The sequence below is a fragment of the Cervus canadensis genome, chromosome X (assembly GCF_019320065.1).
Source record: "Cervus canadensis isolate Bull #8, Minnesota chromosome X, ASM1932006v1, whole genome shotgun sequence".
In the NCBI taxonomy this organism is placed as follows: Eukaryota; Metazoa; Chordata; class Mammalia; order Artiodactyla; family Cervidae; genus Cervus; species Cervus canadensis.
In genome coordinates, this window is record NC_057419.1 from 65,690,629 (window position 1) to 65,705,931 (window position 15,303).

The 15,303-nt window shown below is 40.7% G+C and overlaps 1 protein-coding gene across 2 annotated transcripts; it reads right to left on the reverse strand.

Moving 5' to 3' along the window:
* Positions 1-10,620: 10,620 nt before the first annotated feature.
* LOC122435871 (ferritin heavy chain-like) lies at positions 10,621-14,945 on the reverse strand. Of its 2 annotated transcripts, XM_043459967.1 has the most exons (2): positions 14,929-14,945; positions 10,621-11,143 (listed from the first exon to the last, which is right to left on the reverse strand). In XM_043459967.1, exons 1-2 carry the CDS (start codon positions 14,943-14,945, stop codon positions 10,621-10,623), a joined length of 540 nt encoding a protein of 179 aa, XP_043315902.1. The 2 variants fall into 2 exon arrangements, with proteins under 2 accessions (XP_043315902.1, XP_043315901.1); XM_043459966.1 differs by lacking the exon at positions 14,929-14,945 and having other exon boundaries at positions 10,621-11,169.
* Between the last annotated feature and the right edge of the window lie 358 nt (positions 14,946-15,303).

Sequence of the window (15,303 nt, forward strand, 5' to 3'; positions counted from 1 at the left end):
TCTCATTCAGTTCCTAGACCATTATTATTCCAGTGAATTCTACTTTCTCCTTCTGCTCATGATTCAGTTCACACTTCTCTGACAGCAGAACACTGTCTCAAAGTCTTAGTCTTTCCAGCTCTCCATCTTTCCTTCTTTTTCATTTTGTTCTTTACTTTCTTTATTATCTATAAGTCTCTTAATCTTTAAGCACAGTCCTAGAAACGCATTCTTTTTGCCCTATCTGGGTGCCAAAATGGACAGTTTGAGTAATCTCCTTACCCCCTTAACCTGGCTTGCCAATTTCCTTCTTTTAAGTTTAAGCTTCTGCTTTCTATGACAGAAAACAAAAAGGTTTAGGTGAATTCTTAGAGAAAACACTTAAATGTATGAATATGTTCTATCATAAATTCATCCTTTTCTAATTAATTGGATGACAATGACTACTGAGGCCTGCCACTCCCACTCTTTCTACGTTTAGAAACAAAAAAAGCAAACTTTGGGAGAGTATAGAAAAACAGATTCTATATCCTAGAACTTTATTAGAGGCCTCTAGAGAAGTACAAGGGATTGAATAGTTTTACTTAAAATATGAAGTTCAGATTGGTAGCAACAAAGAAATCATACTTTGTTACTAATCACAGAATGTTGGGTTGGGAAATCAATGTTCACTCATGTAATTTTGTTTCTTACTAAACATTATATTGATTGGTTAAATGTGTTCACTTGACTAACCATTTAAAATTCTTCCTATTTACATTTCATGTTTCTATTTTTATCTCCTGTCTCTAATGATTTTCTTCAAAAGATCCCAGCAGCTGCCTTCTGCCCAATCAAGCCATGGTTCACCTTTTTGTACCTGTGCAGTCACATTAATACAAAGCAGAATGCTTTATCTTCATATTTGCTGTCATTATTAGAATAATTTCAGAAATCTCTTTGACTTTTGAGACCATGTCAATTTGTTTTACTTAGCTGATTGATCTTGTTATAGATGTGCTTTACTGAAGTGAGATTACTCTTAAACCAGGTTTGTAGGATCTCTCCCCTCCTACATTCTCACAGCAGATTTTGTCACATTATCATAATTCTAAGAGCTTGTAAACTCATTTACTCATTACCATATAGACTAATGTTTAAATGCACAGGTCCTTGTGTTTAAAGTTCTGTCACTTATTAAGCTGTGGGACATCAGGGAATTAATGCATGTCTTTGGGTTTACTGTGATTATCTGTAAAATGCGAGTAATAATAGCATTACATCATGTTGTTATGAGACAGAAATGAGGTAATTCATGTAAATATCTTAACCTGATGCCTAATATATGGTGAGCTCTCAGGAAGTGTAGGCTGTTTTTATTAGCAGATGCAAGCTACTGACGCTGTAAAAGCTTTCAGCAAGTATGTGTATTTCTTTCTTATATAAAACAAACTGCCATTAAGGCTGCCCTATTTTTTTTTTAAAGATTACCCTTACCTGTAGGTCACTCACATATTCAAATCTACAGTGGAAATAAGTGTTTTTGTTTTGTTTTGTTTTTTTAATTACTTCTGGAAAGGTGTTTTAAAACCAGTCCTTAGAAGAATCCAAAGTGATCCACACTAGTAAAACATACCTTCAGGTGCTCCTCTGTTTTTAGGCAACAACAGTGTAAAATACATAAACAAATGAGTGATCTTATTTGCTAAAATTTAATCTGTTAATCATTTTGTATTATTGCTCTTCCTGGAATTCTATCAGGTAACATTACTCATTATTAAGAAGAAGAAGATCCTTAACATATTATTTCAACAGCATAATTTAACCAGATGATTATCATTATGATGATGCTTTAGATTCATTTAAAATCCATCATTCTGAGAGGAAGAAGAGCTGGCCTGCATTATTCCTCATACTTATTAAGAATTGCTGCATTCCCGTTTGTGAGTTTGTTGAACATCTGGGTAGCATGCCTCTTTATAAAGATAAAATGGAGACTAATAAACAAAAACACTCCCTAGCTATAGTCTTGGTTTAATTGGTTATTAAAATAATCTCATATTATACTTGCATTTTGCTCTTGGAAAATTGGCAAAATGCTAATGTATTTAGCTTAACTGGATCAAGTACATGTCTTATTTAACTTTGATTTCCCAACACAAACTCATTTATTGAGGATAAATGTTTGTTAACTTGAATTAAGCTGCCAAACAGTAGACAAGTAAAAGCTGTGGTTAGCAAGATGGACCAGACTGAAATATTCTTGTTGAGAAGCTTATTTTAATTACCTTGTTATTTTCCAACCTACTATAATCATCTCCAGTAGTATATTGGGTACCTACCGACCTGGAGAGTTCATCTTTCAGTGTCCTGTCTTTTTGTCTTTTCATACTGTTCATGGGGTTCTCCAGGCACGAATATTGAAGTAGATTGCCATTCCCTTCTCCAGTGGGCCATGTTTTGTCAGAACTCTCCACCATGACCCGTCGTCTTGGATGGCCCTACACGGCATGGCTCATAGTTTCACTGAGTTAGACAAGGCTGTGGTCCATGTGATTAGATTGGTTAGTTTTCTGTAATTGTGGTTTTCAGTCTGTCTGCCCTCTGATGGAGAAGGATAAGAGGCTTATGGAAGCTTCCTGATGGGAGAGACTGACTGAGGGGGATACTGGGTCTTGTTCTGATGGGTGAGGCCATGCTCAGTAAATCTTTAATCCAATTTTCTGTTGATGGGTGGAGCTGTGTTCCCTCCCTGCTATCCCAAAGAAAGGCAACACCAAAGAATGCTCAAACTACCACACAATTGCACTCATCTCACACACTAGTAAAGTAATGCTCAAAATTCTCCAAGCCAGGCTTCAACAATATGTGAACCATGAACTTCCAGATGTTCAAGCTGGTTTTAGAAAAGGCAGAGGAACCAGAGACCAAAATGCCAACATCTGCTGGATCATCGAAAAAGCAAGAGAGTTCCAGAAAATCATCTATTTCTGCTTTATTGGCTATGCCAAAGCCTTTGACTGTGTGGATCACAATAAACTGTGGAAAATTCTGAAAGAGATGGGAATACCAGACCACCTGACCTGCCTCCTGAGAAATCTGTATGCAGGTCAGGAAGCAACAGTTAGAAGTGGACATGGAACAACAGACTGGTTCCAAATAGGAAAAGGAGTACCTCAAGGCTGTATATTGTCACCCTGCGTATTTAACGTATATGCAGAGTACATCATGAGAAACGCTGAGCTGGATCAAGCACAAGCTGGAATCAAGATTGCTGGGAGAAATATCAATAACCTCAGATATGCAGATGACACCACCCTTATGGCAGAAAGGGAAGAAGAACTAAAAAGCCTCTTGATGAAAGTGAAAGAGGAGAGTGAAAAAGTTGGCTTAAAGCTCCACATTCAGAAAACTAAGATCATGGCATCTGGTCCCATCACTTCATGGCAAATAGATGGGGAAACAGTGGAAACAGTGTCAGACTTTATTTATTTGGGCTCCAAAATCACTGCAGATGGTGATTGCAGCCATGAAATAAAAGGATGCTTACTCCTTGGAAGGAAAGATATGATCAACCTAGACAGCATATTAAAAAGCAGAGATATTACTTAGCCAAGAAAGGTCCGTCTAGTCAAGGCTATGGTTTTTCCAGTAGTCATGTATGGATGTGAGAGTTGGACTATAAAGAAAGCTTAGCACTGAAGAATTGATGCTTTTGAACTGTGGTGTTGGAGAAGACTCTTGAGGGTCCCTTGGACTGCAAGGAGATCCAACCAGTCCATCCTAAAGGAGATCAGTCCTGGGTGTTCATTGGCAGGACTGATGTTGAAGCTGAAACTCCAATACTTTGGTCACCTGATGCGAAGAGCTGACTCTTTTGAAAAGACCCTGATGCTAGGTAAGATTGAAGGCAGGAGGAGAAGGGGACAACAGAAGATGAGATGGCTGGATGGCATCACCGACTCGATGGACATGAGTTTGAGTAAACTCCTGGAGTTGGTGATGGACAGGGAGGCCTAGCGTGCTGCGATTCATGGGGTCACAAAGAGTCGGACACGACTGAGCGACTGAACAGACTGACTGACTGACTAAACTATGGCAGAGGTAATGAAGATAATGGTGACCTCCCTCAAAAGATCCCATGCATGTACTGCTATAGTCCCTGCCCCCAACCCTGCAGGAGGCCACCACCAACCTTTGCTGGAGGCTCCTGGACACCCACAGGCAAGTCTGGGACAGTCTCCTGTGGGGTCACTGTTCCTTTCTCCTGGGCCTTGGTGCACAAGATTCTGTTGTGCCCTCCAAGAGTCTATTTCCCAGTCCTGTGTAAGTTCTGGCAGCTCTATGGTGGGGTTAATGGCGACCTCCTCCAAGAGGACTTATGCCATACCCAGACTCCGAGCCCCTGTCCCTGCATCAGACCACTGCCTCCCCGTACCTCCACAGGAGACACTCAAACACAGTTCTGTCTCAGTCTTTGTGGGGTCTCTGGGTCCTGGTGCACACAAGGTTTGTTTGAGCCCTCTGAGCATCTCTGGCGGGGATGGGGTTTGATTCTAAACGCAAATTCGCCTCTCCAATCTATCGTCTTCCTGGGGTTTCTCCCTTGCCCATAGATGTGGGGTATCTCTTCACAGCTGCTCCAGTGCCTACCGTCTTACTGGGATTTCTCTGACCTTGGACGTGGGGTATCTCCACAGATGGTTGGATGGCATCACCGACTCAATGGACATGAGTTTGAGTAAACACTGGGAGTTGGTGATGGACAGGGAGGCCTGGCATGCTGCAGTCCATGGGGTCACAAAGAGTTGGACACAACTGAGCAACTGAACTGAACTGAACGGAATATGATCATCTATTAGAGTGATAGAATATTTTCCATATTGAGAAAACAATGGCTTTGTATTATGTTTAATCTGCCAGGGAATAAAATAGACACCTTATCAAATTTGTTGGAGGTGTCATGAAAATTGATACTTGAGAGTAGCTGTGGGAACACATTTAAATAAAAATATATGCAATATTTTTGATATTGTCTCATGTCCTCTATTATTTGGGAATATTGCAGTTTCAATTTATAAAATTGTATCATGTATTTTAGTACTGGAGAGAAACTTGATAAGTCCTCTATTGAATCTGAAGAGAATACATGGCAATAAGATGCTCATTCAAAAATCAAATAATGATGTGGATAATGTTGATCATCTCTATTGGAGGAAAAAATGCTACATATTAAGCACATTACTCATTATATATTTATTTAACAATCCTGGAATTTATTAATAAAATGCTTTGTAGCATGTATGCCTTATTATTATTTTTTTCTTTCTTATGCTTAAATGTCTGAATTCTGAGAAATGTCAGCATGCTTTGGTGAGAGGAACTCTCATCTCATTTTCAAAAAGATGCAGGCACAGACTTACTTTGACCAAAAAATGTATTATTGACCAAACTTGGCCTATACAGTTTGGAAAATAAATGAATAATTCTACTGCTGGTGAGATGAATATATAGGTAGAGGGAGGGGAAGAATACAAGCTATTTGGTAGCCTTGGACTTTCTCATGACTTTAATAGAAGTGCTGGAGAAATATCAGTGTCATCATTCCCAGAAGCCATTTATTTAGAAATGGAAATTAGAATTTCCATTTTCTATTTCCATTTCCTGACAGGAGTTGCCTATCAAGAAGCAAAATGGATGTGTGTGATATCTACCCACTCTCATGATGAGGGCCCTGCATTACACTTACTGTCCTAAAACTTACTGTCCTGGAACCTTCTCAGCAAAGGTTCCAATTTCTCATAATGACCTCTAAGTGAAAACATGAATGAGGTTTAGTGACCAAGTATGTACTTCTGGTAACTAAGAAAACTAACCAATCTAATCACATGGACCACAGCCTTGTCTAACTCAGTGAAACTATGAGCCATGCCGTGTAGGGCCACCCAAGATGGATGGGTCATGGTGGAGAGTTCTGACAAAATGTGGTCCCCTGGAGAAGGGAATGGCAAGCCACTTCAGTATTCCTGCTTTGAGAACCCCATAAACAGTATGAAAAAGCAAAAAGATAGGACACTGAAAGATGAACTCCCCAGGTCTGTAGATGCCCAATATGCTACTGGAGATCAGTGGAGAAATAACTCCAGAAAGAATGAAGGGATGGAGCCAACGCAAGAACAACACTCAGTTGTGGATGTGACTGGTGATAGAAGCAAGGTCCAATGCTCTAAAGAGCAATATTGCATAGGAACCTGGAATGTTAGGTCCATGAATCAAGGCAAATTGGAAGTGGTCAAACAGGAGATGGCAAGAGTGAATGTCAACATTTTAGGAATCAGCGAACTAAAATGGACTGGAATGGGTGAATTTAACTCAAATGACCATTATATCTACTACTGTGGGCAAGAATCCCTTAGAAGAAATGGAGTAGCCATCTTAGTCAACAAAAGACTCCAAAATGCAGTACTTGGATGCAATCTCAAAAACGACAGAATGATCTCTGTTTGTTTCCAAGGCAAACCATTCAATATCACGGTAATCCAAGTCTACGCCCTGACCAGTAATGCTGAAGAAGCTGAAGCTGAACGGTTCTATGAAGATCTACAAGACCTTCTAGAATTAACACCCCAAAAAGATGTCCTTTTCACTATAGGGGACTGGAATGCAAAAGTAGGAAGTCAAGAAACACCTGGAATAACAGGCAAATTTGGCCTTGGAGTAAAGAATGAAGCAGGGCAAAGGCTAATAGAGTTCTGCCAAGAGAATGCACTGGTCATAGCAAACACCCTCTTCCAGCAACACAGGAGAAGACTGTACACATGGACATCACCAGATGATCAACACCGAAATCTGATTATATTCTTTGCATCCGAAGATGGAGAAGCTCTACACAGTCAGCAAAAACAAGTCCAGGAGCTGACTGTGGCTCAGATTATGAACTCCTTATTGCCAAATTCAGACTTAAATTGAAGAAAGTAAGGAAAACCACTAGACCTTTCATGTATGACCTAAATCAAATCCCTAACGATTATACAGTGGAAGAGAGAAATAGATTTATGGGACTAAATCTGATAGAATGCCTGATGAACTATGGATGGAGGTTCGTGACATTGTACAGGAGACAGGGAGAAAGACCATCCCCATGGAAAAGAAATGCAAAAAGGCAAAATGGTTGTCTGAGGAGGCGTTACAAATAGCTGTGAAAAGAAGAGAAGAGACAAGCAAAGGAGAAAAGGAAAGATATACCCATTTGCATGCAGAGTTCCAAAGAATAGCAAGGAGAGATAACAAAGCCTTCCTCAGTGATCAGTGCAAAGAAATAGAGGAAAAAAATAGAATGGGAAAGACTAGAGATCTATTCAGGAAAATTAGAGATACCAAGGAAACATTTCATGCAAAGATGAGCTCAATAAAGGACAGAAATGGTATGGACCTAATAGCAGCAGAAGATATTAAGACGAGTTGGCAAGAACACACAGAAGAACTAAAGATCTTCACGACTCAGATAATCACGAGGCTGTGATCACTCACCTAGGGGCAGACATCCTTGAATGTGAAGTCAAGTGGGTCTTAGGAAGCATCACTACGAACCAAGCTAGTGGAGGTGATGGAATTCCAGTTGAGCAATTTCAAATCCTAAAAAATGATGCTGTGAAAGTGGTGTACTCAATATGTCAGCAAATTTGGAAAACTCACCAGTGGCCACAGCACTGGAAAAGGTCAGTTTTCATTCTAATCCCTGGTTTTAGAAAAGCTGGTTTTAGAAAAGGCAGAGGAACCAGAGATCAAATTGCCATCTTCTGGATCATTGAAAAAGCAAGAGAATTCCAGAGAAACATCTATTTCTGCTTTATTGGCTATGCCAAAGCCTTTGACTGTGTGGATCACAATAAACTGTGGAAAATTCTGAAAGAGATGGAAATACCAGACCACCTGACCTGCCTCCTGAGAAATTTGTATGCAGGTCAGGAAGCAACAGTTAGAAGTGGACATGGAACAACAGACTGATTCCAAATAGGAAAAGGAGTACGTCAAAGCTGTATATTGCTACTGTGCTTAATTAACTTATATGCATCATGAGATGCATACATGTACATCATGAGAAACGCTGAGCTGGATCAAGCACAAGCTGGAATCAAGATTGCTGGGAGAAATATCAATAACCTCAGATATGCAGATGACACCACCCTTATGGCAGAAAGCAAAGAAGAACTAAAGAGCCTCTTGATGAAAGTGAAAGAGGAGAGTGAAAAAGTTGGCTTAAAGCTCCACATTTGGAAAACCAAAATCATGGCATCTGGTCCCATCACTTCATGGCAAATAGATGGGGAAACAGTGGAAACAGTGTCAGACTTTATTTATTTGGGCTCCAAAATTACTGCAGATGGTGACTGCAGCCATGAAATAAAAAGATGCTTACTCCTTGGAAGGAAAGTTATGACCAACCTAGACAGCATATTAAAGAGCAGAGACATTACTTTGCCAAGAAAGGTCCATCTAGTCAAGGCTATGGTTTTTCCAGTAGTCATGTATGGATGTGAGTGTTGGACTATAAAGAAAGCTGGGCACAGAAATGTTGATGCTTTTGAACTGTGGTGTTGGAGAAGACTCTTGAGGGTCCCTTGGACTGCAAGGAGATCCAACCAGTCCATCCTAAAGGAGATCAGTCCTGGGTGTTCATTGGCACGACTGATGTTGAAGCTGAAACTCCAATACTTTGGTCACCTGATGTGAAGAGCTGAGTCATTTGAAAAGACTCTGATGCAGGGCAAGATTGAAGGGAGAGGAGAAGAGGATGAGATGGCTGGATGGCATCACTGACTCAATGGACCTGAGCTTGAGTAAACTCTGGGAGTTGGTGATGGACAGGGAGGCCTGGCGTGCTGCAGTCCTTGGGGTCGGAAAGAGTCGGACATGACTGAGCGACTCAACTGAACTGAACTGATGTGCTTCTGGAACAACATGGTGGGAGCCTTTTAACATTTTTTCCAAAGCTATTTTCTTTGGAGTACTGTTCTGTGAGGTTTAGTAGAAGAAGGCTCCCATGATCAGAATGTTTGGGAAACCTTGAATACCTTATCCCTGTGTTATAAAGTCACAATGCATATTTTTTACGTCATTTATAAAATTCCTAGAGTAAGCCATAACTGAAAAAGAAACAAACATGAAATCCTGTTACTTTGATTCATAAAAACTTTTCACTGAACACTTGTGAATGTTTTTGTGGCACTGCCTGATACTGAATACATTCTTTGGAAGGTTGGTCTAAGGAATTAAAATTCTGTAAATTATGAGGGAAATACACTTCTGAGTGAGAAGGGATGCATGTGGTAGCAGCCTTCAGTATTTTCTATTTTCATTCAGGCAATTGTTTTCATTTGATCCCTTCCACCCTTTGATTCTTCTTTTCAGTAGACTCTGTGGTAAGGATGAAGAGAAAAATGTCATGTATTACCCTAGAAGAGCTATTTATTCTACTGTAGATAATTACAGCAGAGGCTGGTAAAGGTGTGTTGATAATAAGACATATTATTAAGTTCTCTTGGTAGCAAATAATAACTAAATCAAGTTAGATGTATAAAACCCAAGGGCAGAAATACAGCCAGGCTCAGGAAAGGTCTTGGAAGCAGCTATATCATTTCCAGTAATGTAATCACCTAACTGCTTTTCAACAAAGGGCATCTTCTTAAGCATACATTCAGAATCTAGTCTAGAGATTTAAAATGAACTCTGCTGCTGGTTGGAATAAAAATGTATATACATATATATACACACACATCCATGCATACATATATACATATGATACAAAGAAAAGAAAACATACATAAGTGAAAGTTTAGTTATTGCAATATGCATGCCAGGCACTGCTGACCATAGGAAGTCACCTCCATGTTAATGGGCAATCCAGCTTTAACACTCATTTTTCCATAATCACTGTTGCCAAGAGTGAACTTGTCAAAGAGGTTCTCTACCATTCAGACTCCCAAGTCATCCTCTCAACACTCCATCTTGCTATTCATGTGTGTGTGTGGATAGCACTCAGTCGTGTCTGACTCTTTGCGACTCCATGGACCCATTAGACTCCTCTGTCCATGGAACTTTCCAGGCAAGAATACTGGAGTGGGTTGCCATTTCCTTCTCCAGGGCTTGCTACTCATACTTAACCAATAATATTTGTATACTTTAATGAATATAAACAGTTCAGATGAAACTGAAGACTCCCTTTATTTTAACCCCTGCCCAATCCCATTCCCTTCAGTTCTTCGCCAGAGGCAACTGCAATCCTGATTTTCAGGCTATACTTCTATACTTTTACTATGCACATGCACCCACATTCACCAGGGCCCTACCTCACCCCCACCCCATCCCACCCCAACCCAGTCTACCCCATATACCCACATTGTTTATGAGGGGAAGACGGATTTTGTGTTTTCCAAGGGTCCATGTAAGGCCTTCCCTCTGTGGAGGTCCTGAGCTGCACACAGATGGGGCATTGATGGGTGGAGAGACTCCTGGATTCCTGTTTAAAAGTTAAAAGGAGAGATTTGCACACACGAATCAGAGACCCTTATTTATGCATCAACTAATAACTTTATTTGAAGAATCAATAACTTTATTTGAAGACCTGGTAAAACTGGAAGAAAAAAAAGGTCCAGTTCAAGCTCAGTCCTCTTTGTCACCGTCACCCAGGGTGAGCTTGTCAAAGAGGTACTCTGCCATGCTGACTTCCGGCGCCCCCATCTTCTGCAGGTTGCTGACATGGTCCCCCAGCTCCTTGATGAACTCAACCTGCTGGCCCAGGTGGCGGGTCTCCAGGAAGTGGCACAGGTGAGGGTCGTTCTTGTCAGTGGCCAGCTGGTGCAGGTCGAGCAGGCTCTGGTTGACGCTCTTCTCTAGGTGCAGGGCGCTCTGCATGGCCTGAAGGCCGCTCTCCCAGTTAGTGCGGTCAGGCTTTCTGAGGTCTCGGAGACAGAAGCGGCCCCCGCAACGGTTCTGCAGGTGCATCAGGCCCTCGATCTGCTCCTTATGCTTGTGAGAGCAGCGCAGGAAGAAGTGGGAGAAGCGCTTCAAGGCCACGTCGTCCCTGTCGAAGTACAAGGCCATGGACAGGTACACATAGGAGGCGTAGATCTGCAGGTTGATTTGACCGTTGACGCCGGCCTCGCAGTCTGGGTGGTAGTTCTGGCTCTCATGCGAGGGAGCGGGCATCATGGCTGGCGGCTTGGGCACGGCGGGCGCGAAGGCCACGGTGAAAGCCGAGGGGAAGCAGCAGCCGCGGGTCTGGCAGCAGCAGCAGCGGGCACGGAGGCAGCCGCTGCCTCAGAGCTTTCCCAGGGTGTGCGGCGACGGGATCTTCGAGGCGTTCCCAGGATGGGCTCTGGGGTTAGGCAGTGGGCTCCGCCATGGGACTGGAAGGCGAGTCCGTTTTTGAGGGTCCGGAAGCCGGAGAGAATCCGTTGGGGTCAGAGAAGGGCGCGAGCGCGGTGTTCCAGGTTCCACCCAGGCCTGGCTGAGGCAGGGAGACTATGCTGAGCGTCTGGCTTGTATAATATTAAAATGTTATTCACTAATGTAAGTGCAACCACTTGGAGTTAATTAGGTGCGTGATTTCTGTGCACAACTTATTTGAATGGTGCCCTAATGTGATTGTTTCATTAAACAGTCCTCTTCTGGTATCATGGTTATATTTACTATTATAGAGCTCTATTTGAAGACAGCTCTCGTCAGTGACTTCAACACCCATACTGATGACACTTCTGATAGGTTCTTCTTTGGGTTCCTGGACCTCATTAACCCCAGTGGTCTCCACTTTTCTGTTTCTGGTCAAGTTCACACTTGCCTGACAGCGGAGTGCCACCTCCAGAGCCTCAGTGAATCTTTGTACCTCTGCAGCTTTCACTCTTTTTGAACTTCATGTTTGCTCCCTTTGTTCTCTCTCATCTCTTAATCTTTCAGCACAGTCGTGGAAACCCAGCCCTTTCACTCGACTTACCAATTTCCTTCCTCTTGGGTAGTGCAAACTTCTCTTTTCTCTGTCAGAAAACAAAAGACTTAGATGCATTCTTAGAGAAAGCACATGTGGATATATTCATCCCCTCCAGCCTCATTTGTCCTTTCACTGCCATTCAGCAAGCATTTTTTTAACCCCTCAATTATGTTGGATGGAATGAGCCATAGTGGTAGGAAATATCATTGATCTCAAATTGTCTTTCATTCATTCCTTCAACAAATATTTATTGATTACCTAATGTGGCCCCTGGCACTGATATGGGATTTGGGTATATATTAGTAACAAAGAGTCTGTTCCTGTGGGATTTGTATTCCAGTGAAGCAGACCAAAACAAAATAAACTGCTGTTTTTCTTTCTTTATTGTCTCAAGTAAATACATATATTATGCATGTATTTGAAATTAAAAGGTCAATATATTTTCTTAGAAGTTAAGGATATTATAGTAGGAGACATAGACCAATCTAGGTATTTTTAATTAATTTATTTGTGCATCACATTAATTCAACAGCCATTTATATATTCCAATTATGTGTCAGACACTGTTTGACTCTGGAGATACAAAAAAGAGTCAAACATGATCTCTGTTCTCAAGGTACGAGATCAAGTGATGGATTGTTCTAAGTGCTCTCAGACGGCTTTAGTTTGGACAATATAGCAGTTTTCACTTAAGGTTTTATTACAATAACTTTAATTAACTTACCTATTGAGAGGGTCTCTATTTCTCTTAGAAAGCTCATGCTATCCTATAATCGTTTATGAAGGAAGCAAAGGATCAAATATCCAATGTCACACTGTAAACCAATTTAAGCAGTTATAGAGGCATTTAATTGTTGAGTCTGTAAAGAAATAGAATAATAACACTGTCTTTTTGATAAGTTGATTTTAATGTTAGAATCATACATTAAACATGGAAGAGAACTACATGATCAATTTCTCAGTGAGATAAAATTGTATTCTATGTTTGCTTATCATGAGCTCCTTATTGCAAAATTCAGGCTTAAACGAAGAAAGTAAGGAACACAACTAGGCCATTCAGGTATTACTTAAATCAAATCCCTTATGATTATGCAGTGGAAGTGACAAGTAGATTCAAGGGATTAGATCTGATAGAGTGCTTGAAGAACTATGGATGCAGGTTTGTAGCATTGTACAGAAGGTGGTCACCAAAACCATCCCCAGGAAAAGAAATGCAAGAAGGCAAAATGGTTGTCTGAGGAAGCCTTAAAATAGCTGAGAAAAGAAGAGAAGTGAAAGGCAAAGCAGAAAATGAAAAATATATACCCTTCTGAATGCAGAGTTCCAAAGAATAACAAGGAGAGATAAGATAGTGAACAATGCAAAGAAATAGAGGAAAACAATAGAATGGGAAAGACTAGAGATCTCTTCGAGAAAATTAGAGATACCAGATAATTTCATGTGTACATGGCTTCAACTACCTTATAAAATAGAGCTGCCTCTGTTAGATTATAATATTTAGGAAATAATCCATCTGAACTGGAGGTGTGGATCAGATTATAAAATATGCATACACTATGTGCACGAGTGATAGGATCACCACTTGTATTTTTTCTGGAAATTTCTATATATGAAAATAAAAGATACTTTCTAGAAATGTGGAAAAAATATTAGCCTGATACTGTTCATTCTTAACCTTTTTTGGGAATTTTGATAAGTGATTTGTTTTCCCTTACTCTTAAGCCTTTTATTTTAAAAAGGTGATCTTGGACTATATTCTCTTGCAGATACTGTGGTCAAATGACTTTATGCCCAAGGGTTTCAACTCTTGGCTGTGAATCAAAATTATTTGAGGAAATTCTCAATTTCTCAGCAGGTCCAGGGCATATGTACAATTGACCCTTAAACAACTTTGGGGTTATGGGTGTGAACCCCAACACAGTCTAAAATTCAGGTATGATTTTACAGTCAGCCTTTTATATCTATGGTTCCACATCTTCATATTCAGTCAACCCCAGATTGAGTAGTACTGTATGATAAGTGAATCCACACAGTTCAAACCCATGTTGTTCAAGGAACAACTGTACTTTTAAGAAGTGCCACAAGTGATTCTGATATTCAGCCAGGATATAAAATAGTGATTTTATGCTATTTGATGCAAAGGACAAAAATGGAAATCTCTACGTCTATCTATATATTTATTGTAACTTATCTAAATTTCATACCTTCTAGAAAAAATGTCATTGGGTGCTCAGTTCAGTTCAGTCACTCAGTCATGTCCGACTCTTTGTGACACCATGGACCGCAACATTCCAGGCCTCCCTGTCCATCACCAACTCCAGGAGTTTACTCAAACTCATGTCCATTGAGTCGGTGATACCATCCAACCATCTCACCCTCTGTCATCCCCTTCTCTTCCTACCTTCAATCTTTCCCTGCATCAGGGTCTTTTCAAATGAGTCAGTTCTTTGCATTAGGTGGCCAAAACATTGGAGTTTCAGCTTCAACATCAGTCCTTCCAATGAATACTCAGGACTGATCTCCTTTAGGATGGACTGGTTAGATTTGCTTGCAGTCCAAGGGACCCTCAAGAGTCTTCTCCAACACCACAGTTCAAAAGCATCAATTCTTCAGTGCTAAGCTTTCTTTATAGTCCAACTCTCACATCCATACATGACTACTGGAAAAACCATAGCCTTGACTAGATGGACCTTTGTTGGCAAAGTAATGTCTCTGCTTTTTAATATGCTGTCTAGGTTGATCATAACTTTCCTTCCAAGGAGTAAGCATCCTTTTATTTCATGGCTGCAGTCACCATCTGCAGTGATTTCGGAGCCCCAAAAAATAAAGTCTGACACTGTTTCCACTGTTTCCCCATCTATTTGCCATGAAGTGATGGGACTAGATGCCATGATCTTAGTTTTCTGAATGTGGAGCTTTAAGCCAAATTTTTCACTCTCCTCTTTCACTTTCAAGAGGCTCTTTAGTTCTTCTTCCCTTTCTGCCATAAGGGTGGTGTCATCTGCATATCTGAGGTTATTGATATTTCTCCCGGCAATCTTGATTCCAGCTTGTGCTTCATCCAGTCCAGCATTTCTCATGATGTACTCTGCATATACGTTAAATAAGCAGGGTGACAATATACAGCCTTGAAATACTCCTTTTCCTATTTGGAACCAGTCTGTTGTTCCATGTCCACTTCTAACTGTTGCTTCCTAATCTGCATACAGATTTCTCAGGAGGCAGGTCAGGTGGTCTGGTATTCCCATCTCTTTCAGAATTTTCCACAGTTTTGTGTGATCCACACAGTCAAAGGCTTTGGCATAGTCAATAAAGCAGAAATAGATGTTTTTCTGGAACTCTCTTGCTTTTTCGATGAT

Coding starts and splice junctions, on each gene's coding strand:
- LOC122435871 (XM_043459966.1), bottom strand. CDS start 11,169: ATGATGCCCGCTCCCTCGCATGAGAGCCAGAACTACCACCCAGACTGC.